The sequence below is a fragment of the Chaetodon auriga genome, chromosome 13 (assembly GCF_051107435.1).
Source record: "Chaetodon auriga isolate fChaAug3 chromosome 13, fChaAug3.hap1, whole genome shotgun sequence".
Taxonomy (NCBI): domain Eukaryota; kingdom Metazoa; phylum Chordata; class Actinopteri; order Chaetodontiformes; family Chaetodontidae; genus Chaetodon; species Chaetodon auriga.
The window spans coordinates 23,031,474-23,057,436 of NC_135086.1; the positions used below are offsets into that span (position 1 = coordinate 23,031,474).

Here is a 25,963-nt window from a genome sequence, read left to right on the forward strand (position 1 = left end):
TTGTTAAAGAAATATGTAGAAATAGTGCTTGAATGAGTCAGCCTCTATGAGTCTCTGCTGTTCATTGTTGTTTTTAGTCACAAACCCTGCTTCACATTTGGAGCGAATTAAACTTTACATGTATATTTTTTTAAAACCCAAAACACTGTCAGTATCCTAACTAAAAATTACATATCCACATCCTTTTCTCCAGTGTATTCTCAAATATTTTTGGTGAATAATTTTAAAAATGAAATGAAATAGAAAATGTTGTCCATACAGTACAAACTATAAGGCCAGTGAAGAGAAGCTAAAATCAGTGTGATGTCTGGCTGCTGCATTTTCCATGTGGTATGGTTTTGGGCAAATTAAAACACAAAATAAATATTTGCATTACAAAAGAGTGGTGAATGGTGAAGCTGATGAATTTGATAATGAAGTGTTAAATTTTGAATCTGTGTTTCCTGGAAGGGGATATCACTGTCAAAGCTGATGGTAACCATCCCCTGGGAATGGAAGTCTTCTGTCAACAGCTGTGGCCCAGAGTTCTCCTCTATGTCATTCCTCCAGCTCCCCTTATTCTTCCAGTACCTCATGTACAGGGGTGACTCGGGATCTTAACAATTTTTTAATCAAGGTGATATTGAAACCTTTAAGAAAAACATTTTTTCTGTGTTGACTGATCTAAACTACTTAGAGTAAGCCAACTCCGCCAAGCACGTATGGATTCAAGAGCTCAGCAAAGTAAGGAGGTGCCACATGACAAAAAGTTATCAGTAGAATCCTAGTATAACTAAACTGAATGAGCACTTAACTCAAAATCACATATATTATCTAGTGCATTGAAGCATGCAAAAAATGGTTTACAATTGTCACCCATGACTATCATAGTGAAAATATCAGATGTCATTTTGTCATTATAATTGAAATATCTAAAATCTCGACTAAACATATTTAGAGTCTTCAATGCTGGGTAGAAGGGTGGGATTATCACATTCAAGGAGCAAACCCGAATAACAAGCAAAAGCATTGTATGATGTGGTTCAATTTCCTTTTATTGAATATCACATTCAGGTAGTTATGAAACTGTTCAGCAGCTGTACTTACAAACACCAGTTCATTGGGAATAAACCCTGATCTCTTTCATGCAACCTCTCAGTTTGCTAATAAAAGCTGAGCCAACATATATGAAGTCACTGTAGTGTACCTTTGATTCATTATGTTTGACCTGAAGCTGTTGAAGGAAAATTGCATATAAAAATATATCTTTAAGCACTGAATTATTTTCTGAACTTGATATTCAGTAAATGAGGGAAAAGAGTTGATTGAAAACATTTTATGGAAACAAACAATTAAAAAAGCTTTTAGAAAGGTGTGGAACAATAGTATTGCTTTTTTGTTGATAAATAAATAAATAAATAAATATTTGTTAAGACAGTGTTTCCCAACCTTTTGGAGCCACGGCACATATTTTACATTGGAAAATTCACAAGGCACACCACCAAACAAAAATGTCACAAAAAGTATATTTATTGAAATATAATGAAAATCTATTGTCAATCTACTTACTCAGTGTGAAACCTGGGTCTGTTTAGTTGAACACAAAGCTGATATTCTTGCAGTAGTTGAAGAAAGACACATAGGAAGATTTCACCTGATTGGTGCTCTAAGCCTTAGAGCACCAATCAGGTGAAATTGGATAATCTTCCACGGCACACTTAATGATGTCTCACGGCACACTTATGTGCCACGGCACAGTGGTTGGGAAACACTGTGTTAAGGGACTATTACAAGGCTGGACTCCAAAGGCTGGACACACATATTGATGGCTTGAATGATAAAAAGGATTTATTGTCTTAAAAAGGAATATGATCACTGGGAGATGTTCTGTGTAGATCCACAGTGGAGCAGGCAGGTAGGTGAGGTGAGTCAGCAGGTTTTCTGGAGGCGGGCTGGAGCTGGAAAGACTTGGCAGATTGAGACATGAGGAGATTATTACGAGGCACCACAGACTAATTAACTTGGAAAAAGTAGGCAAGGCAAACAATACTTCAGCAAGAACTAAGCACAAGGAGAGCTGAACATGTTACCAGGCTAGTGGCTACAACAATCTGGCAAAGATGGGTGACAAGACCTGGGTATGGATTGGCGGCAGCTGTGGCAGCTGATTGGCATGGGGAGCAGATGTAGATGAGCCATCATTTTAAAAATTTGTCTTGTCCAAAATTAATGATTTGTTTATATCTGTGTAAGATGTATGACATTTGGTTCCAACTTACTACACAGCTTGAGAACCAATAGTATAATGACTTTGGAATCACATGGTATCTCTGTGTCGTCAGCGATCAAGTATCGTAGTAGTGCGGAAAAAATATCTGATAAAAAGCGCCCAGCTTCGCACCTGTATGAATCCCAAGTGCTCACCAACAAAAGGAGGAGCAAAACCAGATCCAACACTAGTTCAGTGTTTGCATCACAGTCAATGAAAAGAGTCCCAAGAGCTGAAAAGCTGGGCCAAGGTGGTCACTTTTCTTCTTGACTGGTAAGCTAAAGCTAATGCTTGCTTGTTGACAATAACGTTAACCAACTGGGAATCTACATAGACAGATCAAGGTACACAACATAAATGCACATAATACTGTTTTCTGTCGAGTCATTTATTATCACTATTTGGAATAATAAATAAAGAACAAGTTTGTTTATCCCAAATCATGTAGGCCCTGTGTGCCATTGCATCATAATGTATGGCAAAACATGTCTCATAATGAGAATAACGTTATTATGGCTGGTACCAGAAATCAGGGGTTAAAAGTTTTCGCAATAGCACCAGCATCCGAAAACAAGTGCATGTTCACCACCTGGGGAAGCGTGAACGAGCCTACAGAGATATAATTATATGTTCTACCTGGGAGTCAGACGTTAGTGCATTACAGAAAAACTGAAAGAGTATGGCGTTTTGTGTTTATGTAAAGCCTAAATGTGTGGAATGTTGTTAAGTCGTAAAGTGTGCACCTGGCACGTTACTTGCCACTAGGGGTGGGCTATATGACCTAAAATTTATATCACAGTATTTTTTGTTTGTTTGTTTTTTACAGTGACAGTATTATAACACAGTACCACAAAAATAAAAGGGATACTCCACTCAAAATATTATTCTACATCGTTTCATTCTGTTAACAATGTAAGGGAACACATCTTGTAAAAAAAAAAAAAAAAAAAAAAAAGGATTAGAAAATGGATGTGTTCATTGGCTCCAAATTTGGATGAAAAATTAGGCACACATGTTTTTGGTGGAAGATTGTGCCCCATAATGCAGGCTAATAATTAAATGTAATGTCATTAAATTTCAGACAAGAAGTAGGATTAAGCATCTCAACAGCACTTATTTGAAAATCCAAAGTATATTAGAAAAGTACAACAGTCAGTGAACCTCTGGGAATGTCTATCAAATACATTTACACACGACAATGCAAGTCAGACCTGCAGCGCAACCAGCATGATGCAAGTTGCTCATTCAGAGCAGTACAGAGATTGGAAAGATATAAGATTACTCCTTTAGGTGGAGGACGGTATCGAATTACAATTTTTCCATTTTGTGTCAATTTTGATGAATTAAAAAATGGCACGCGGAAAACCAACAAAAAATCACCGTAACGGGAAAAACACTCTTCGAGGGAAAAAACAACTGAAAATCACCTCAACGGGAAAAGTAGCAAATAAGAGTCACAAAGGAACAAAAGACGAAAACACTTACAAAAAAGAACAGAAAGCGTCCAGGAGAAGGGTCAAACTGGAGATAATCAAAGTGCAAAGGAAATATATATCTATATGTCGATCACAGGAAACGGGAGGCAGGAGGTTGGCTCGAGAGCGAGGCACACGAGAAGCTAACGCAATACTCCGGCGCAGGAGCAGGTTTGGAGCCGGCTTAAGTAGCCGGCTTGATTACATGATGAGAGGCAGGTGGGTGTGATCAGCCTTTCTGCCGAGCCGATCACCCCGCCTCCGTGCGCTCCGTCTAGGAGCAGAGGGAGAGAGAGAAAAGAATTATTGCTGGGACAAGTGCACAGGAATGACAACATGACAATTGAGGCTCCATTAACAAGAACAGAATTCTCTGAAGGTCTGTTACATAACATTGAAGGTCGAGATGTACACATAAAATACCTTAAACATGATGACAAGTTGTTGGATGCTGACATTATTTGTATTACAGAAAAATGGTCTCAACACAACGCACCGCATAATAATACTGCAATGTCAGGATGAACATTTCACCTTAAAGTCAGGTTTCCGTCACAGTGGCACGGCAAATTTCTCACATTTTTGCTGCACAAATGCTCTAAGCAGAGAAAAACAATCATAACAAAACAAGAATATTTACCTTATATTTTAAAATGGCAGATTGGGAATTTGAGTTTGCAATTTCCGAAGCAGCACAGGATATGGAAGGTCAACTTTTAAACCACAAGAATTAACACCAGGTGGATAGCAACATGCATTTTGCATAAATGAAGTCAGCGAAACAGAAACTGTATGTGAAGGACAGACATGTTGAATGCATGTTTCATTTTTTGTAGGAATCATCATGGGGCCAGGGGCCACCATTATGACAAATTTCTGGGGGTACCACTGCTGCACACATCTAGACCAGGCATTAGACCAGAAATATTAGACCAATTAAAACAATGATCATTATTAGAGAGTGAGACTTTGTTTTAAGCCCTATTTGTGTGGGACTAGTATTACATGTGATTAAGAAATTAGAAACGTCTGCTCACACATTTAAAATAAAGCTTACTGAAAACACTTATGGCCACGTTAAGCAGCAGGTGATTTCTACCAGACCATCCCACAAAATCTTCCACCACTGAATCAGAATCAGAATCAGAAAAAGCTTTAATGCCAAGTACGATTTTACACATACAAGGAATTTGTTTTGGTGAGGTTGGTGCATGACAAATCTTCTAAAAATAAACTATTAAAAAGTCAACAATATAACAATATAAATATATGTACACAGTCTGTTTTTTCAGGCACAAAACAAAACAAAACAACGTCCGTCTGCGGCGCCATCTTGGATCAAGTAATGCTGCTCTGTATTCCTCCTCTCGTCCATCCTTTATACATCCCACCACTGTCGGTCCGAAAACTTCTGTAGGTGGCACAATGAGGAGTTGTACTAGAAAAATACAGCCAGAACATTAAATGTTCCACCAGGTATAAACACACTCTGGATCATTGCTACACCATGTTAAATTATGCCTTCGACTTTGTCCCCTGTGCAGCTTTGTGGTTCTCGTTCATCTCCTCCACCTTTACAGGCAGAAATTTAAATGTGTTAAGCCTGTGACCAAGACTGTGATCAAGACTCTGAAAACATGGACCATCAAGGCAAAGCTAGAAATACAAGTCTGCTTTGCCTGCATTGATTAGGATGTTTTTGAGGCTGCTGCTACAAACCTGTGTGAGCTACATGACACTGTGACATCTTAAATCAGCTATTGTGAGACCATGTATGACTAAAACCCTCTGCAGATACAAACAACAATAAGGAACCCTGGTTTTCAACAATGCTTGGGAAGGGGCCTCCAGAAGTGGGGACAGAAGCCTGTACAACTAAGCCAGACAAAAGGACAAAGGAGATCAGAGTAAGAAAGAGGTGCTGTACTGAGAGGTTGAAAAACAGGTTTTCAGATAATGACCCTGCCTCAGTGTGGAGAGGCCTGCAGAATATCACCAGCGACAGGAAAACATTCCCCCTCATCCAGTTCACTGTGCCAGCCACCATCATGGAAGGACAAGCCCCTTCACAGCATGTACCACCGCCAGATAAAGGAAGTGGCTGATATCAAGAAACCCTACCAGTGGCTGGAAAAGGCTGGACTGAAAGACAGCACAGAGGCACTAATCATGCCCACATAAGAGCAGGCCCTCAGTCCATGATTAAAAGGGGCAGGGGTCTACCACACCAGACAGGACCCCAGGTGCAGGCTGTGCAAAGATGCCCCTGAGACAGGTCAGTACATAGTAGCAGGATGTAAGATACTGGCAGGAAAAGCGTACATAGAGCGCCATAACCAAGTGGCAGGCACAGTGTACAGGAACATCTATACTGAGCATGGACTGAAAGCCCCAAGGTCAAAATGGGAGACTCCTCCTAAGGTGGTGGCAGTGCTGTCATTCCAGCCCAATAACAAGTTCAGACACTGATAGTGAAAAAAAAAACAAAACAAAAATGTCACCAAAGGGAAAGGGGAGGAGGGTGTGGAGAGAGAAAAGAGATAATCACTTAAATGACAGAGAACTTCAGGCAGAAAACTGAAAGACCTCAGCAGCTTTTCGTCTCCTCCTCCTGATGATGAAAACCCTTGAAGAAGCTGAACTCTGCTTTCCACAACTCCTCAACTCCTCCTGCAGGAAGACTATGCATCCTCACTCTTTATCCGTGCTCACTTACATCATACTGTCCTCCATCTCTCTCCTCACTGCGTCTCTCAACCTGCTGGTCATCATCTCCATCTCATTCTTCAAGTAGGCAAACATTTGATCAATTCTTGACAGTGGTAGCAGGACAGAAAGAAATGGACTTTCAGAATGTGGAGAAAACTGTCATGTTTCTTAATAATGTATTTGTGTTTTTGATGGCTTTTGTCTGCTGTAATAACAGTCCAAATAGTGATAAATATATTGTCCTCTTATCTCTCCAGGCAGCTCCAAACACCCACCAACCTCCTCCTCCTCTCTCTGGCTGTGTCTGATTTCTTCGTGGGCCTCCTCATGTTGCTTCAAATTGTCCTTATTGATGGCTGCTGGTTTTTGGGTGACCTCATGTGTGCTGGGTATAATGTTTTCAGCTATATTATTGTCTCTGCCTCAGTAGGAACTATGGTGCTCATATCAGTTGACCGCTATGTGGCTATTTGTGATCCTCTACATTACCCCACCAAAGTCACTCAAGAAAGAGTTCAAATCTGTGTTTCTCTGTGTTGGATGTGTTCTGCTCTCTGTCACAGTTTGCTGCTGAGAGAAAACCTGAAACAACCAGGCAAGTATAACTCCTGCGTTGGAGAGTGTGTGATTGTTGTTGATTATGTTGCAGGACTTGTTGATCTGTTATTGTCTTTTATTGGTCCTGTCACTGTCATTGTAGTTCTGTACATGAGAGTATTTGTGGTGGCTGTGTCTCAGGCTCGTGCCATGCGGTCCCACATTGCAGCTGTTACTGTCCAATGTTCAGTGAAAGCTACTGCAATGAAATCTGAGCTGAAAGCAGCTACTGCTCTTGGTGTTGTTGTCGTTGTGTTTCTGATATGTGTCTGCCCATACTTTTGTGTTGCACTTACAGGCCAGGACACCATACTCAATACTTCATCTGCTGCCTTTGTATTATGTCTGTTCTATTTTAACTCCTGTCTAAACCCTGTGATCTATGCCTTTTTTTACCGCTGGTTCAGAAAATCTATCAAACTCATTGTCACACTTAAGATACTGGAGGCTGACTCCTGTGATTCCAACTTGCTGTAAAGAAAGAATGTGGTGTGAAGAAATTCTTCTGGCATTTTTGTGGCCAGCAATGTTCTTAGGTGAAGACATTTTCAGTGCAGAGAAAATATTTCTTCATGGTGTTGAATCAGTGATTTACAAAATCCAACGAAGTGAGAAACTGAAGAAAAAGGATACCTTTCGTGTTTTGTTAAAGAAATATGTAGAAATAGTGATTGAATGAGTCAGTCTCTATGAGTCTCTGCTGTTCATTGTTGTTTTTAGTCACAAACCCTGCTTCACATTTGGAGCGAATTAAACTTTACATGTATATTTCTTAAAACCAAAAACATTGTCAGTATCCTAACTAAAAATTACATATCCACATCCTTTTCTCCAGTGTATTCTCAAATATTTTGCTGAATGATTTTAAAAATGAAATGAAATAGAAAATGTTGTCCATACAGTACAAACTATAAGGCCAGTGAAGAGAAGCTAAAATCAGTGTGATGTCTGGCTGCTGCATTTTCCATGTGGTATGGTTTTGGGCAAATTAAACACAAAATAAATATTTGCATTACAAAAGGGTGGTGAATGGTGAAGTTGATGAATTTTGATAACGAAGTATCAAATCAAATATTATCTAGTACACTGAAGCATGCAAAAAATGGTTTATAATTGTCACCCATGACTATCACAGTGAAAATATCAGATGTCATTTTGTCATTATAATTGAAATATCTAAAATCTTATGTCGGAATAGATTTGAACTCGACTAAAAATATGTAGAGTCTTAACTATATATATATATATGTTAAGGGACTATTACAAATATATATATTTGTTAAGGGACTATTACAAGGCTGGACTCCAAAGGCTGGACACATATTAATGGCTTGAATAATAAAAGGGATTTATTTTCTTAAAAAGGAATATGATCACTGGGAGATGTTCTGTGTAGATTCACAGTGGAGCAGGCAGGTAGGTGAGGTGAGTCAGCAGGTTTTCTGGAGGCGGGCTGGAGCTGAAAAGACTTGGCAGATTGAGACACGAGGAGATTATGATGAGGCAAAACAGACTAATTAACTTGGAAAAAAATCAATTCAATTCAATATTCCTTTATTAGTCCTGCAAGGGGAAATTCCAAATTACAACAATATCAATAAAGCGGATAGAGTAATGTAACAAGTGTATGCAAATTAAAAACAACAAGTATATACAAAAGAGTGGGATAAAAAGAAACATCATCCTAAAAAAATTGTAAATAGCATTTGCAGACTGTCATGTACAGGTTGTATTGCACAGATTATTGCACAGATTATTGCACTGATTACTTGGAGCAGTTTTTATTGTACAGTCTGACAGCTGCAGGGAGGAATGACCTGCGATACCGCTCCTTCACACACTTTGGATGTAGCATCCTGTTGCTGATGGAGCTCCTCAGTGCAGTGTGTGTGTGTTGTAGGGGGTGGGAGTCATCCTCCTCTCCCCCACCTCCTCCACCAGTTCCAGAGGGCATCCCAGGACAGAGCTGGCCCTCCTAATGAGTTTGTCCAGCCTCTTCCTGTCAGCTGTTGTGATGCTGCTTCCCCAGCAGACTACACCATAGAAAATGGCAGAGGCCACAACAGAGTCATAGAAGGTCTTCAGGAGTGCCCCATGCACCCCAAAAGACCTCAGCCTCCTGAGCAGATAGAGTCTGCTCTGTCCTTTTTTGTAAAGTGCAGTGGTGTTATGAGTCCAGTCCAGTTGTTCAGATGAACACCCAGGTACTTATAAGATGTCACCATCTCAATGTCCCTTCCCTGGATGTTCACCGGTGATGGTGAAGAGTACAGGCGCTGGCGGAAGTCCACAATCAGCTCCTTGGTTTTACCCGCATTAATCAGGAGGTGGTTCTGCTGGCACCAGTCCACAAAATCCTGGATGAGTCCTCTGTATGACCTGTTGTCCCTATCTGCGATCTGCAACAATGGCAGAGTCATCAGAGAACTTCTGCAAGTGGCAGGTGGGTGACAGGTGGGAAAAGTCAGCTGTACAGAGGGTGAAGAGGAACAGTGCCAGCACCGTTCCCTGGGGGGCCCCTACACTGCAGAGGACAGTCCCTGACACACAGTCCCGTGTCCTCACATACTGTGGGCAGTTGGAAAGGTAGTCCACAATCCAGCATGTGAGGTGTTGGTCCACCCCCGGAAGCTCCAGCTTGTTTCTCAGGATGGCTGACCTAATGGTGTTGAAAGCACTGCTGAGGTCCAGGAAAAGGACCCGAACAGAGCTCCCAGGTGATTCCAGCTGAGACAGAGCTCGATGGAGGAGGAAGATGAGGGCATCGTCCACTCTGATGCCAGGCTGGTACACGAACTGCAGCGGGTCCACGGACCAGCTCACCAGGGGGCGCAGGTGGGCAAGGACCAGCCGCTCCAGGGCCTTTATGAGGTGGGATGTTAGGGCCACCGGCCTGTAGCAGCTAGGGTCCTTAGGATGTGGGATCTTTGGCACAGGTACCACGCAGGACGTCTTCCAGAGGCGTGGCACCCTTCCCAGTCTCAGGCTCAGGTTGAACAGATGTCCAATGATCCCGCTCAGCTGATCAGAGCAGGATCTGAGGAGCCTGGGACTGAGGCCATCCAGTCCTGTGGCCTTCCTGGTCTTTAACCTCCTGAGTTGATTCCTCACCTGGAGAGGTGTGAGGGACAAGTTGGAGCAGGGGTGCTGAGTGTCTTGTGAAGTGGATGGGGGGCTGGGAGGAGCAGTGGGGGGTGGCGTTGATGGCGGTGAGCTGGATACTCTTTCTGTATCTGTCCTTCCCCTCCCTGATATTCCTTCTTAGCTCCCTCTGAACAGTTTTCAGCTCCTCTTTGTTTCTTGACTTGAAGGCCCTCTTCTCCTCCTTTAAAAGAGCCTTAATGTCAGGATTAATCCAGGGTTTGTTGTTTGAGTGACACCGTATAGCCTTGGTGGGTACAGTGTTCTCCACACAGAAGTTTATGTAGTCCGTGATGCTGTCTGTCAAACGGTCAATGTCCTCTTAATGAGAGTCACTGAATATATCCCACACTGTTGTATCAAGCAGTCCTTCAGAGCCTCTTCAGCCTCATCAGACCACCTCTTCACTGTGCGGGACACAGTTGGTTGCCTGTTAACAAGGGGCTTGTATACAGGCAGGAGATGAACTAGATTGTGATCAGCTCTTCCCAGAGGGGGGAGGCGTGATGATTTGTATGCCTCCTTGGTGTTGGCATAGAATAAGTCCAGTGTTTTATTGTCGCTGGTGGCACATGTGACATACTGGATGAATTTGGGCAGAGTGGAGGACAGAGAGGCATGATCAAAATCCCCAGATGTCAGTAAGAGGGCCTGTGGTTTCTGAGTCTGCAGCCTGCTGATCATGGTGTTGATGACGTCACAGGCTGCATCGGCATCAGCAGAGGGAGGAATATACACAGTGTGGAAAAAATATCTGATGAAAAGCGCCCAGCTTCGCACTTGTATGAATCCCAAGTGCTCACCAACAAAGAGTCCCAAGAGCTGAAAAGCTGGGCCAAGGGGTCACTTTTCTTCTTGACTGGTAAGCTAAAGCTAATGCTTGCTTGTTAACAATAACGTTAACCAACTTGGAATCTACATAGACAGATCAAGGTGCACAACATAAATGCACATAATACTGTTTTCTGTCGAGTCATTTATTATCACTATTTGGAATAATAAATAAAGAACAAGTTTGTTTATCCCAAATGTAGGCCCTGTGTGCCATTTCACCATAATGTATGGCAAAACATGTCTCATAATGAGAATAACGTTATTATGGCTGGTACCAGAAATCAGGGGTTAAAAGTTTTCGCAATACCACCAGCATCCGAAAACAAGTGCATGTTCAACACCTGGGGAAGCGTGAACGAGCCTACAGAGATATAATTATATGTTCTACCTGGGAGTCAGAACTTAGTGCATTACAGAAAAACTGAAAGAGTATGGCGTTTTGTGTTTATGTAAAGCCTAAATGTGTGGAATGTTGTTAAGTCGTAAAGTGTGCACCTGGCACGTTACTTGCCACTAGGGGTGGGCTATATGACCTAAAATTTATATCACAGTATTTTTTGTTTGTTTGTTTTTTACAGTGACAGTATTATATCACAGTATCACAAAAATAAAAGGGATACTCCACTCAAAATATTATTCTACATCGTTTCATTCTATTAACAATGTAAGGGAACACATCTTGTGAAAAAAAAAAAAAGGATTAGAAAATGGATGTGTTCATTGGCTCCAAATTTGGATGAAAAATTAGGTACACATGTTTTCGGTGGAAGATTGTGCCCCATAATGCAGGTTAATAATTAAATGTAATGTCATTAAATTTCAGACAAGTAGGATTAAGCATCTCAACAGCATTTATTTGAAAATCCAAAGTATATTAGAAAAGTACAACAGTCAGTGAACCTGTCAAATACATTTACACACGACAATGCAAGTCAGACCTGCAGCGCAACCAGCATGATGCAAGTTGCTCATTTAGAGCAGTACAGAGATTGGAAAGTTATAAGATTACTCCTTTAGGTGGAGGACGGTATTGAATTACAGCTTTTCCATTTTGTGTCAATTTTGATGAATAAAAAAATGGCACAAAATTTAGGATTAAATTTCCATGTTAAGTGCTGTCAAGGACAAAGTGACAAAGAGTGGTGGAGTTAGATGATAGCTAAGTGTCATTAAAGCATTATTTTTTAGCTGACCAAGCACATGTAACCTTAAATGAAGTGACATCTTCACTCTTATTCAAGATTCAAAAACCATTGTCATATATTCTTATGAAGATATTGACATCCACAGGAAATGGAAAAACATATTGAGGCTCCATTAACAAGAACAGAATTCTCTGAAGGTCTGTTACATAACATTGAAGGTCGAGATGTACACATAAAATACCTTAAACATGATGACAAGTTGTTGGATGCTGATATTATTTGTATTACAGAAAAATGGTCTCAACACAACGCACCGCATAATAATACTGCAATGCCAGGATGAACATTTCACCTTAAAGTCAGGTTTCCGTCACAGTGGCACGGCAAATTTCTCACATTTTTGCTGCACAAATGCTCTAAGCAGAGAAAAACAATCATAACAAAACAAGAATATTTACCTTATATTTTTTAATGGCAGATTGGGAATTTGAGTTTGCAATTTGCGAAGCAGCACAGGATATGGAAGGTCAACTTTTAAACCACAATAATTAACACCAGCTGGATAGCAACATGCATTTTGCATAAATGAAGTCAGCGAAACAGAAACTGTATGTGAAGGACAGACATGTTGAATGCATAGGTGTGTCCCAATTCAGGGGCTGCATCCTTCGGAGGATGGATTTGAAGGCCGCTTACGTCATAACGCTGCGGGAAGGCTGTCCCAATTCGTCCAAATTCGAAGGATCCTCCAAATGCAGCCGACAAATGCGTCCTCCTTTTCCCTGTATTTGGAGGATGCGTCGCTACTGTCCTTCACGGCCTCCCATATCCCAAGATGCTTTGCGCACCGATTGTTTTTTTGAATAATGGCGACCTGTTGATATGAGGAGCTCAGTTAACTGTTAGCCTTATTAAAACTCTTCACTTACAAATGTTACAAGCTCGCATGTCAACTAATATCTTATTGTGGGTGAATACTCGATTGTGATTGGCTGCAGGGTCTCCGTTTAAAAGTGTTGTAGGACAACTATAAAAAAGTTCCGGTCAAATAGCCTGATTGTTCTAAATTATTGCGCTGGCTCAAACGCTAGTTGGTAACCGTGGCAACAGAAACTCAGAACATACGTTATTTCACAGTTTATTTAACACAACGGCAAGACAGTAGACAACATGAGTGATTTTATAGTTTCCTTTAACCACATTTAATGATCAGAGTGAATGGTGGATAATATTTCTTGCCATAAAAATGATTTAGGAAACTATCTGTGGACTTTGAGTCTTTGAAACAAAATTTGGCATCATCCTCTGGACACAGACAAGCGGTAAGAGGTGCACTTGCCCTCTGAAACGATACTTTGTATCATGTAACATAACGTTAAGCAATCATGTCACTTCCCTCCACTGATTAGGTCTAATATAACAGTTGCGCCGACCGAGCTGCAGGTTCTGTGGCCAGAGCCGGTTACCTTGGCAACGCGTCACAACGAGCGATATTAAATAGTCCACTCAGCGGCCTCTTGTGAAAAACTTACAATGTTAACGGTAAAAAAACAACATTAACGTATTAATAATTGATTTAATATTTAAGTGACCATGGTAAAAGCGGGATAATGCCCTTCGAGGTGTCCATTATCAGAAATGAATGTACGACACGGAGGCATGAACCGTCCGACGCGAAGCTGTGAAGATATTCACATCAGGTGAATTTGTAAGTTGTATAATAGGCTACATTTCGCGCCTCTTACAAGCGATAGGAGCTGTACGGGCGCACCTCTGCACCCCCTACGTGTGTTTTTCCCGGGTTAGGAGGGAAGAAGTTATGACGTCGTGACGCAATCAGGAAATACTCCGAAGGCTAGACCGTCCCATTTACCGATAGTTGATGCGGCCGACGGAGGATCCTCCGCAGGACCCAGCCTCCAGAGACCGCGTAGGCTGGGTCCTCCGAAGGATGCAGCCCCTGAATTGGGACACACCTCGCGTTTCATTTTTTGTAGGAATCATCATGGGGCCAGGGGCCACCATTATGAAAAATTTCTGGGGGTACCACTGCTGCACACATCTCATGACTCCTTGCAGAGCCAAAAAGGGGACACTGTAGCCTGTGTATTAGGCATTAGACCAGAAATATTAGACCAATTAAAACAATGGTCATTATTAGAGAGTGAGACTTTGTTTTAAGCCCTATTTGTGTGGGACTAGTATTACATGCGATTAAGAAATTAGAAACGTCTGCTCACACATTTAAAATAAAGCTTACTGAAAACACTTATGGCCACGTTAAGCAGCAGGTGATTTCTACCAGACCATCCCACAAAATCTTCCACCACTGAATCAGAATCAGAATCAGAAAAAGCTTTAATGCCAAGTACGATTTTACACATACAAGGAATTTGTTTTGGTGATGTTGGTGCATGACAAATCTTCTAAAAATAAACTATTAAAAAGTCAACAATATAACAATATAAATATATGTACACAGTCTGTTTTTTCAGGCACAAAACAAAACAAAACAACGTCCGTCCGCGGCGCCATCTTGGATCAAGTAATGCTGCTCTGTATTCCTCCTCTCGTCCATCCTTTATACATCCCACCACTGTCGGTCCGAAAACTTCTGTAGGTGGCACGATGAGGAGTTGTACTAGAAAAATACAGCCAGAACATTAAATGTTCCACCAGGTATAAACACACTCTGGATCATTGCTACACCATGTTAAATTATGCCTTCGACTTTGTCCCCTGTGCAGCTTTGTGGTTCTCGTTCATCTCCTCCACCTTTACAGGCAGAAATTTAAATGTGTTAAGCCTGTGACCAAGACTGTGATCAAGACTCTGAAAACATGGACCATCAAGGCAAAGCTAGAAATACAAGTCTGCTTTGCCTGCATTGATTAGGATGTTTTTGAGGCTGCTGCTACAAACCTGTGTGAGCTACATGACACTGTGACATCTTAAATCAGCTATTGTGAGACCATGTATGACTAAAACCCTCTGCAGATACAAACAACAATAAGGAACCCTGGTTTTCAACAATGCTTGGGAAGGGGCCTCCAGAAGTGGGGACAGAAGCCTGTACAACTAAGCCAGACAAAAGGACAAAGGAGATCAGAAGAAAGAGGTGCTGTACTGAGAGGTTGAAAAACAGGTTTTCAGATAATGACCCTGCCTCAGTGTGGAGAGGCCTGCAGAACATCACCAGCGACAGGAAAACATTCCCCCTCATCCAGTTCACTGTGCCAGCCACCATCATGGAAGGACAAGCCCCTTCACAGCATGTACCACCGCCAGATAAAGGAAGTGGCTGATATCAAGAAACCCTAGCAGTGGCTGGAAAAGGCTGGACTGAAAGACAGCACAGAGGCACTAATCATGCCCACACAAGAACAAGCCCTCAGTCCATCATTAAAAGGGGCAGGGGTCTACCACACCAGACAGGACCCCAGGTGCAGGCTGTGCAAAAATGCCCCTGAGACAGGTCAGTACATAGTAGCAGGATGTAAGATACTGGCAGGAAAAGTGTGCATAGAGCACCATAACCAAGTGGCAGGCATAGTGTACAGGAACATCTATACTGAGCATGGACTGAAAGCCCCAAGGTCAAAATGGGAGACTCCTCCTAAGGTGGTGGCAGTGCTGTCATTCCAGCCCAATAACAAGTTCAGACACTGATACTGAAAAAAAAATGTCACCAGAGGGAAAGGGGAGGAGGATGTGGAGAGAGAAAAGAGATAAATCACTGACATGACAGAGAACCTCAGGCAGAAAACTGAAAGAGCTCAGCAGCTTCTCGTCTCCTCTTCCTGATGATGAAAACCCTTGAAGAAGCTGAACTCTGCTTTCCACAACTCCTCAACTCCTCCTGCAGGAAGACTATGCATCCTCACTCTTTATCCATGCTCACTTACATCATACTGTCCTCCATCTCTCTCCTCACTGTGACTCTCAACCTGCTGGTCATCATCTCCATCTCATTCTTCAAGTAGGCAAACATTTGATCAATTCTTGACAGTGGTAGCAGGACAGAAAGAAATGGACTTTCAGAATGTGGAGAAAACTGTCATGTTTCTTAATAATGTATTTGTGTTTTTGATGGCTTTTATCTGCTGTAATAAATAACAGTCCAAATAGTGATAAATATATTGTCCTCTTATCTCTCCAGGCAGCTCCAAACACCCACCAACCTCCTCCTCCTCTCTCTGGCTGTCTCCGATTTCTTCGTGGGCCTCCTCATGTTGTTTCAAATTGTCCTTATTGATGGCTGCTGGTTTTTGGGTGACCTCATGTGTGCTGGGTATAATGTTTTCAGCTATATTATTACCTCTGCCTCAGTAGGAACTATGGTGCTCATATCAGTTGACCGCTATGTGGCTATTTGTGATCCTCTACATTACCCTACCAAAGTCACTCAAGAAAGAGTTCAAATCTGTGTTTCTCTGTGTTGGATGTGTTCTGCTCTCTGTCACAGTTTGCTGCTCAAGGGTAACCTGAAACAACCAGGCAAGTATAACTCCTGCGTTGGAGAGTGTGTGATTGTTATTGATTATGTTGCAGGACTTGTTGATCTGTTTTTGTCCTTTATTGGTCCTGTCACTGTCATTGTAGTTCTGTACATGAGAGTATTTGTGGTGGCTGTGTCTCAGGCTCGTGCCATGCGGTCCCACATTACAGCTGTTACTGTCCAATGTTCAGTGAAAGCTACTGCAATGAAATCTGAGCTGAAAGCAGCTACTGCTCTTGGTGTTGTTGTCGTTGTGTTTCTAATATGTGTCTGCCCATACTTTTGTGTTGCACTTACAGGCCAGGACTCCATGCTCAATGCTTCATCTGCTGCCTTTGTATTATGTCTGTTCTATTTTAACTCCTGTCTAAATCCTGTGATCTATGCCTTTTTTTACCGCTGGTTCAGAAAATCTATCAAACTCATTGTCACACTTAAGATACTGGAGGCTGACTCCTGTGATTCCAACTTGCTGTAAAGAAAGAATGTGGTGTGAAGAAATTCTTCTGGCATTTTTGTGGCCAGCAATGTTCTTAGGTGAAGACATTTTCAATGCAGAGAAAATATTTCTTCATGGTGTTGAATCAGTGATTTACAAAATCCAACGAAGTGAGAAACTGAAGAAAAAGGATACCTTTCAAGTTTTGTTAAAGAAATATGTAGAAATGGTGATTGAATGAGTCAGTCTCTATAGGTCTCTGCTGTTCATTGTTGTTTTTAGTCACAAACCCTGCTTCACATTTGGAGCGAATTAAACTTTACATGTATATTTTTTTAAAACCCAAAACACTGTCAGTATCCTAACTAAAAATTACATATCCACATCCTTTTCTCCAGTGTATTCTCAAATATTTTGCTGAGTGATTTTAAAAATGAAATGAAATAGAAAATGTTGTCCATACAGTACAAACTATAAGGCCAGTGAAGAGAAGCTAAAATCAGCGTGATGTCTGGCTGCTGCATTTTCCATGTGGTATGGTTTTGGGCAAATTAAACACAAAATAAATATTTGCATTACAAAAGGGTGGTGAATGGTGAAGTTGATGAATTTTGATAACGAAGTATCAAATCAAATATTATCTAGTACTTTGAAGCATGCAAAAAATGGTTTATAATTGTCACCCATGACTATCACAGTGAAAATATCAGATGTCATTTTGTCATTATAATTGAAATATCTAAAATCTTATGTAGGAATAGATTTGAACTCGACTAAAAATATGCAGAGTCTTAACTATATATATATATATGTTAAGGGACTATTACAAATATATATATTTGTTAAGGGACTATTACAAGGCTGGACTCCAAAGGCTGGACACATATTAATGGCTTGAATAATAAAAAGGATTTATTTTCTTAAAAAGGAATATGATCACTGGGAGATGTTCTGTGTAGATTCACAGTGGAGCAGGCAGGTAGGTGAGGTGAGTCAGCAGGTTTTCTGGAGGCGGGCTGGAGCTGAAAAGACTTGGCAGATTGAGACACGAGGAGATTATGACGAGGCAAAACAGACTAATTAACTTGGAAAAAATTCAATTCAATTCAATATTCCTTTATTAGTCCTGCGAGGGGAAATTCCAAATTACAGCAACATCAATAAAGCGGATAGAGTAATGTAACAAGTGCATGCAAATTAAAAACAACAAGTATATACAAAAGAGTGGGATAAAAAGAAACATCATCCTAAAAAAATTGTAAATAGTCTTTGCAGACTGTTATGTACAGGTTGTATTGCACAGATTATTGCACTGATTACTTGGAGCAGTTTTTATTGTACAGTCTGACAGCTGCAGGGAGGAATGACCTGCAATACCGCTCCTTCACACACTTGTAGCATCCTGTCGCTGATGGAGCTCCTCAGTGCAGTGAGTGTGTGTTGTAGGGGGTGGGAGTCATTGACTGTCATGGAGGACAGCTTGGCTGTCATCCTCCTCTCCCCCACCTCCTCCACCAGTTCCAGAGGGCATCCCAGGACAGAGCTGGCCTTCCTAATGAGTTTGTCCAGCCTCTTCCTCTCAGCTGTTGTGATGCTGCTCCCCCAGCAGACTACACCATAGAAAATGGCAGAGGCCAACAGAGTCATAGAGTCTTCAGGAGTGCCCCACGCACCCCAAAAGACCTCAGCCTCCTGAGCAGATAGAGTCTGCTCTGTCTTTTTTTGTAAAGTGCAGTGGTGTTATGATTCCAGTCCAGTTTTTTGTTCAGATGAACACCCAGGTACTTATAAGATGTCACCATCTCAATGTCCCTTCTCTGGATGTTCACCGGTGATGGTGAAGAGTACAGACGCTGGCAGAAGTCCACAACCAGCTCCTTGGTTTTACCTGCATTAATCAGGAGGTGGTTCTGCTGGCACCAGTCTACAAAATCCTGGATCCTGGATGAGTCCTCTGTATGACCTGTTGTCCCCATCTGCGATGAGGCCAACAATGGCAGAGTCATCAGAGAACTTCTGCAAGTGGCAGGTGGGTGACAGGTGGGAAAAGTCAGCTGTACAGAGGGTGAAGAGGAACAGTGCCAGCACCGTTCCCTGGGGGGCCCCTACACTGCAGAGGACAGTCCCTGACACACAGTCCCGTGTCCTCACATACTGTGGGCAGTTGGAAAGGTAGTCCACAATCCAGCATGTGAGGTGTTGGTCCACCCCCGGAAGCTCCAGCTTGTTTCTCAGGATGGCTGACCTAATGGTGTTGAAAGCACTGCTGAGGTCCAGGAAAAGGACCCGAACAGAGCTCCCAGGTGATTCCAGCTGAGACAGAGCTCGATGGAGGAGGAAGATGAGGGCATCGTCCACTCTGATGCCAGGCTGGTACACGAACTGCAGCGGGTCCACGGACCAGCTCACCAGGGGGCGCAGGTGGGCAAGGACCAGCCGCTCCAGGGCCTTTATGAGGTGGGATGTTAGGGCCACCGGCCTGTAGCAGCTAGGGTCCTTAGGATGTGGGATCTTTGGCACAGGTACCACGCAGGACGTCTTCCAGAGGCGTGGCACCCTTCCCAGTCTCAGGCTCAGGTTGAACAGATGTCCAATGATCCCGCTCAGCTGATCAGAGCAGGATCTGAGGAGCCTGGGACTGAGGCCATCCAGTCCTGTGGCCTTCCTGGTCTTTAACCTCCTGAGTTGATTCCTCACCTGGAGAGGTGTGAGGGACAAGTTGGAGCAGGGGTGCTGAGTGTCTTGTGAAGTGGATGGGGGGCTGGGAGGAGCAGTGGGGGGTGGCGTTGATGGCGGTGAGCTGGATACTCTTTCTGTATCTGTCCTTCCCCTCCCTGATATTCCTTCTTAGCTCCCTCTGAACAGTTTTCAGCTCCTCTTTGTTTCTTGACTTGAAGGCCCTCTTCTCCTCCTTTAAAAGAGCCTTAATGTCAGGATTAATCCAGGGTTTGTTGTTTGAGTGACACCGTATAGCCTTGGTGGGTACAGTGTTCTCCACACAGAAGTTTATGTAGTCCGTGATGCTGTCTGTCAAACGGTCAATGTCCTCTTAATGAGAGTCACTGAATATATCCCACACTGTTGTATCAAGCAGTCCTTCAGAGCCTCTTCAGCCTCATCAGACCACCTCTTCACTGTGCGGGACACAGTTGGTTGCCTGTTAACAAGGGGCTTGTATACAGGCAGGAGATGAACTAGATTGTGATCAGCTCTTCCCAGAGGGGGGAGGGGTGATGATTTGTATGCCTCCTTGGCGTTGGCATAGAATAAGTCCAGTGTTTTATTGTCTCTGGTGGCACATGTGACATACTGGATGAATTTGGGCAGAGTGGAGAGGCATGATCAAAATCCCCAGAGATCAGTAAGAGGGCCTGTGGTTTCTGAGTCTGCAGCCTACTGATCACCGTGTGGATGACGTCACAGGCTGCATCGGCATCAGCAGAGGGAGGAATATACACAGTGTGGAAAAAATATCTGATGAAAAGCGCCCAGCTTCGCACCTGTTTGAATCCCAAGTGCTCACCAACAAAGAGTCCCAAGAGCTGAAAAGCTGGGCCAAAGGATCACTTTTCTTCTTGACTGGTAAGCTAAAGCTAATGGTTGCTTGTTAACAATAACGTTAACCAACTGGGAATCTACATAGACAGATCAAGGTGCACAACATAAATGCACATAATACCGTTTTCTGTCGAGTCATTTATTATCACCATTTGTAATAATAAATAAAGAACAAGTTTGTTCGACCAGCATGATGCAAGTTGCTCATTCAGAGCAGTACAGAGATTGGAAAGATATAAGATTACTCCTTTAGGTGGAGGACGGTATTGAATTACAACTTTTCCATTTTGTGTCAATTTTGATGAATTAAAAAATGGCACAAAATTTAGGATTAAATTTCCATGTGCTCTAAGCAGAGAAAAACAATCATAACAAAACAAGAATATTTACCTTATATTTTTTAATGGCAGATTGGGAATTTGAGTTTGCAATTTGCGAAGCAGCACAGGATATGGAAGGTCAACTTTTAAACCACAAGAATTAACACCAGGTGGATAGCAACATGCATTTTGTGTAAATGGCGAAGTCAGTGAAACAGAAACTGTATGTGAAGGATAAACGGTGGCACAGTGGCACGGTGGTAATACTGTCGCCTCACAGCTAAAAGTCCCGGGTTCGAATCTCTTGTGGGCACCGGGGGCATGTCCTCTACTATGCCTTCGGTGCCTGCTGCTCGAGGAAAAGGGCCTTTCTGTGTGGAGTTTGCATGTTCTCCCCGTGTTCACCATCCTCCATAAAAAAAATACCCCCACTAAATCCATGAAGAAGATCACCACCTGACCAATGGTGACAAAAAGAACTGGGTCAGATGGCAGCCCACCGCTCCTGGTGGGTTAAAGGCATGGCGTGTGGTGTGGATGTTACTGTGTGACAAATAAAGGGGATTGTCCCTCTGATTCTTCTTCTTCAAACATGTTGAACGCATGTTTCATTTTTTGTAGGAATCATCATGGGGCCAGGGGCCACCACTATGGCAAATTTCTGGGAGCACGACTACGGAACACATCTCATGAGGCCTTGCAGAGCCAAAAAGGGGACACTGTAGCCTGTGTATTAGGCATCAGACCAGAAATATTAAACCAATAAAAACAATGATCAAATCGATTAAAAAGTGAGACTTTGCCTTACACCCTATTTGTGTGGGACTAGTATTACATGTGATTAAGAAATTAGAAATGTCTGCTCTCACATTTAAAATTAAGCTTACTGAAAACACTAATAAACATGTTGTTAACATTATGAAACGGCCACTCTTTGGCTAGGTTTAGGGACCAGAAACACTTGGTCATGTTTATGCAACAAAACTACTTGATTAGGATTACAAGAACATTGTTTGTCATTAAAATAATCACTGTATGTAAGTCACTAATGTACATTAAGTGGCTTCATTTACAAAAGGAAACAAAACTTCACTTTTTGCTTCACATGGGACACCAATCCCAGTCTCCTGGGAGAAAATACTGTGCTTGATCCATCCAACCACCCCACCTTTCCACAAACACAGATTTTTCTTGTTCTTTATGTTAGGTCATTTGATGCATTGGGAGTGAGAATGGGGTATCTATCAAAGCCCATTGGACTACCATTCACATTGATGCTAAAGGGGTAGCCAGTGCCTTCAAAACAAGGAACAAGGGGTCCTGACCAAGTTTTCGTATGTGACAAGGTGGGTGTGAGAAAAGGCTGTTTTTATTCTTGCGCTTCTGAAAGTTTATTAAAGTTTATTCAGTCAAGCAAGCTTTAATTGTGGGCAGGCAACATTACCTTTAGATTATTCAACAAACTACCAAATACTTCAGAAAGTAACCTGACACACACCTAATTGCTTGTTAGCTGCAGTCACAACCGACAAATTAAGCTTCTTACTGACTGAAACTTTTTTGGGAAAAAAAAAAGTCTATTGGACTTGCGCTTCCTTCTTGTCCGTCCTGGCTCTTCCATGGTTATCAGCCATGATCAACTGGTTCTTTTTTAATTTTATTGCAGATTGCAACCATTTCTTTTGAGGTTGCTGTTAAGGCTTAGCCTTTAAATATGATTATTTCAGGACTTGATAAAGCAGAATGATACCAGGGCAACTGCAAAGAATGAATTAATTTACAAGGAACAAAACTACTAACAAAAATCTCACAGAGTGGAAAAGGAAAACCAAAAACACACTCAAACTGAGTGGAATTTGCGAAAGAAACTACACTGGAGAAGAGTCCAAAGCTCAACACAAAAGATCCACAAGAATAACTCTCAGACAAAATCTTTGAAGGAAGGAATTTACAACGGTTCTTCTAGTATACTCATACAGAGGATTGGGTAAACACACAGTTAAGATCAGGATGAACCGGCAGCCATGTGTCCAGAAAGTCTAGTCTAAATGCTTCTGGCATGATGACCCACGCTGCAGGTGTGCAGGTAAAAAGACAGGGCCAGTAGTGAGTGTGGAAGACACGCCCAGTCTCAGACAGACAGGGGAAACAAACAGACAAATAACACTAAGGAAAAGGGGAATGAGAAAAACACTGGGAGAGACAAAAAGCATATCCTAACAGTTGCATACAGCCACCACCTTCTCTGTCAGAGGCATTCTTCTTCTCTGTGAGTCATATTCTAGTGGTGAATGAAAGTAAATAAACGTAAAATAAACATTTTATTGAGAGAGGGAAAATGCATGTGTTCTAAATATTGAGGTGGACTGAAATCTCTCTATACAGTCAGGTATTATTTCATTTGTGCACAACAGCTTTCAGCATTTTGATGCCCTTATGGCCAACATTTTACTCTGAGCTGTTCTTTCACACTTAAAATGAACAATGCCAAGAACACATTTAGTTAATTTGTAGTCTTCCAAGGTGAAAAACTTTGATTTAATGGGAAATATTTGTGAAATATTAGCCATTTTATTAGGAGGATATGTCTGACAATGCAGAAAACTTTGCTTTTCTTCAGGGACAGTGAACAGCCATTTCTTATCACACAATTCTGTGTGCCTTTTTCAAATAATTACAATAAATGAAATCACCCAAATGGCGTGGATCAAAAGTTTAAATACCCTTGAAATTTTGGCCTGAAAATATACACGCAAGTTGATACACATGATTAAATGGCTATTGAGGGTAAGTTTCCATATGTGTGACTTGTTTGATTGTAATTAGTGTCTGTGTATAAATAGTGAATGAGTTCCTCAGCTCTTGAGAGGCTGCATATATTTAATTCTACATTTATGTTGCTCGGGAAAAAAAAAAATTACAGCACCCTATTAGGAAGCTTCCACTTAGCTCCCAATGCACAAATATCCACTGTTACTGCTGCAGCCTAACATAGTGATATTGATATCACTGCTACAATATTTTTTGAAATTACAGAAGCATGTTGGTTTATAGTTTCAGATGCAGTAATGACAATGAAAACAACTGACTGGCAGATAGAGAACATGACTCATAATATTTGACAAAATAAAGATACTGTGCAAGAAAAATTCTCTTTTCTACACCTTTTCATTTTATTTCAGTGACTAGATAACAAGAGCAAATACATTTCTATATTCATAGAACATTTTATTAGTGTTACTCACCAGCCTGTCTCTACAGTATTTTAAGATCACAAGAGTCAGGCTGCAGCATCTTAAGTGTAACAATGACTTTAATAGACTTTCTAAACCAGGGGTAGAAAAAGGCATAGATCACAGGGTTTAGACAAGAGTTAAAATTCAGCAGCCAGTCTACAAAAGTCGAGGATGAGCGACTGTCTTCAATATCCTGGCCGACAAGGGCTGGAACGTAATATGGACAGAAACATATTAGAAATACAAATACTACGACACCAAGCGTCCTGGCAGCTTTAATCTCAGACTTCTTAGCTGTTGCTGTCTTTGCACGCTGTAGTGTGACAGCTGCAACATGTGACCGCATAGCTTGAGCCTGAGACACAGCCACAACAAACACTCTCATATACAGAAATATGATGACAGTAATGGGGCCAGTGAAGGTAAAGACAAAGTCAATTGCTCCTGTGATGTAGTTAAGGACAACTACACACTCTCCATAGCAGGAATTCTGTGAATCAGGTTGTCTCAGAAAGTCCTTGAAAATCATACTATTATAGAGAACAGAGCCAATCCAACACAGACAAACACAGATCTTTGTTCTGTCCAGAGTAACTCTGGTGGTGTAACGTAGAGGTTCACAAATAGCCAAATAACGATCAATTGATATGAGCACCATATTTCCAACCGAAGAAGAGGTAATGATAAAAACTACAACATAATACAGAGCACACATGAGGTCACCCAGGAACCAGCAAGCCTCTGTTAAGAGAATTTCTATCGGCATCAGCAGGAGGCCCACGAGGAAGTCTGAGACAGCCAGGGAGAGGATGAGCAGGTTGGTTGGGCTGTGGAGCTGCCTGGGGAGGAATCATCATTTATGACATTATCAACAATGGTAGAATTTTAGAAACAGCAGTAGTAGCAAAGGCATTCTTTAATTATTTTGTCACAACATTATGTTTGAATATCTTGTGTTTTCTAATGAGGAACACAGCATTAGTATCAACTGGGACATTGGCATTGAAAGGAAGACATGTAATGGTTGTAAATTTTCATTATGAAAATATATGAGCTTATGCTGAAAGTTTATCTCTGCCTGAAGTGGGAGATAGAGATGATAACCAGCAGGTTGAGAGCTGCAGTGAGCACAGAGATGACGGACAGCAGAATGTAGATGAGCATGGCATCGGACTGAGGCAGCATGGGTTTCTTGCAGGAAATGTTGACTAGATGAGGGAAGCAGAGTTCAGCTCCACCTGGAGACTCCATCTTCAGAGAGAGAAGAGAAGGCACTTTCTCTTGTAGAGCTGATTTTTTTCTCCATTCATCTCTCCTCATCTCTTTCGCTGTACTCCTGCTAATTTAGTCCCTCCTCTCTACTATCTGTGGTCATCTTCATCTCAGATTTCACCACCTCTTTCCACATCTCACTTTGCTTATTCTGTCTGTCTCTCTTTCATCATCCATGGCTTTGACAACTAACTTTCTTGATGATGGTTGCCATAATCAAAAAGTGGGCTAGTTGTAATACGAAAAAAAGTTGAGAAACCTTTTTGTTTCTTAGGCAACATACTTAAATATTCTTTGTAGCTTCCTTCAAGGGCCATACTCAGGGACGCTCAAAGAAATTTCTCTTTCCTTATCCTTTGCACTGACAACTACCTCAAAGCCCAAAGAATTTATTTCATAGGGGTGGCACACAAGGTTGTTCCTCCTTCAGAACCTGCACTCTGACAGTCTCCAGTAGGGGCATTCGTCCAAACTCACCTGTCATCCAGGAA

General features: G+C 41.8%; 3 protein-coding genes across 3 annotated transcripts; 2 read left to right on the forward strand and 1 right to left on the reverse strand.

Moving 5' to 3' along the window:
* The first annotated feature begins 6,340 nt into the window (after positions 1 to 6,340).
* LOC143330770 (trace amine-associated receptor 13c-like) lies at positions 6,341 to 7,506 on the forward strand. Its single transcript, XM_076747531.1, has 2 exons — positions 6,341 to 6,513; positions 6,690 to 7,506. The coding sequence occupies exons 1-2, from the start codon at positions 6,341 to 6,343 to the stop codon at positions 7,504 to 7,506; spliced, it is 990 nt and encodes a 329-aa protein (XP_076603646.1).
* An 8,449-nt stretch (positions 7,507 to 15,955) lies between these two features.
* Positions 15,956 to 17,125, forward strand: LOC143330753 (trace amine-associated receptor 13c-like). Its single transcript, XM_076747511.1, has 2 exons — positions 15,956 to 16,128; positions 16,309 to 17,125. The coding sequence occupies exons 1-2, from the start codon at positions 15,956 to 15,958 to the stop codon at positions 17,123 to 17,125; spliced, it is 990 nt and encodes a 329-aa protein (XP_076603626.1).
* A 7,094-nt stretch (positions 17,126 to 24,219) lies between these two features.
* On the reverse strand, positions 24,220 to 25,451 carry LOC143330512 (trace amine-associated receptor 13c-like). Its single transcript, XM_076747158.1, has 2 exons — positions 25,279 to 25,451; positions 24,220 to 25,039 (listed from the first exon to the last, which is right to left on the reverse strand). The coding sequence occupies exons 1-2, from the start codon at positions 25,449 to 25,451 to the stop codon at positions 24,220 to 24,222; spliced, it is 993 nt and encodes a 330-aa protein (XP_076603273.1).
* Between the last annotated feature and the right edge of the window lie 512 nt (positions 25,452 to 25,963).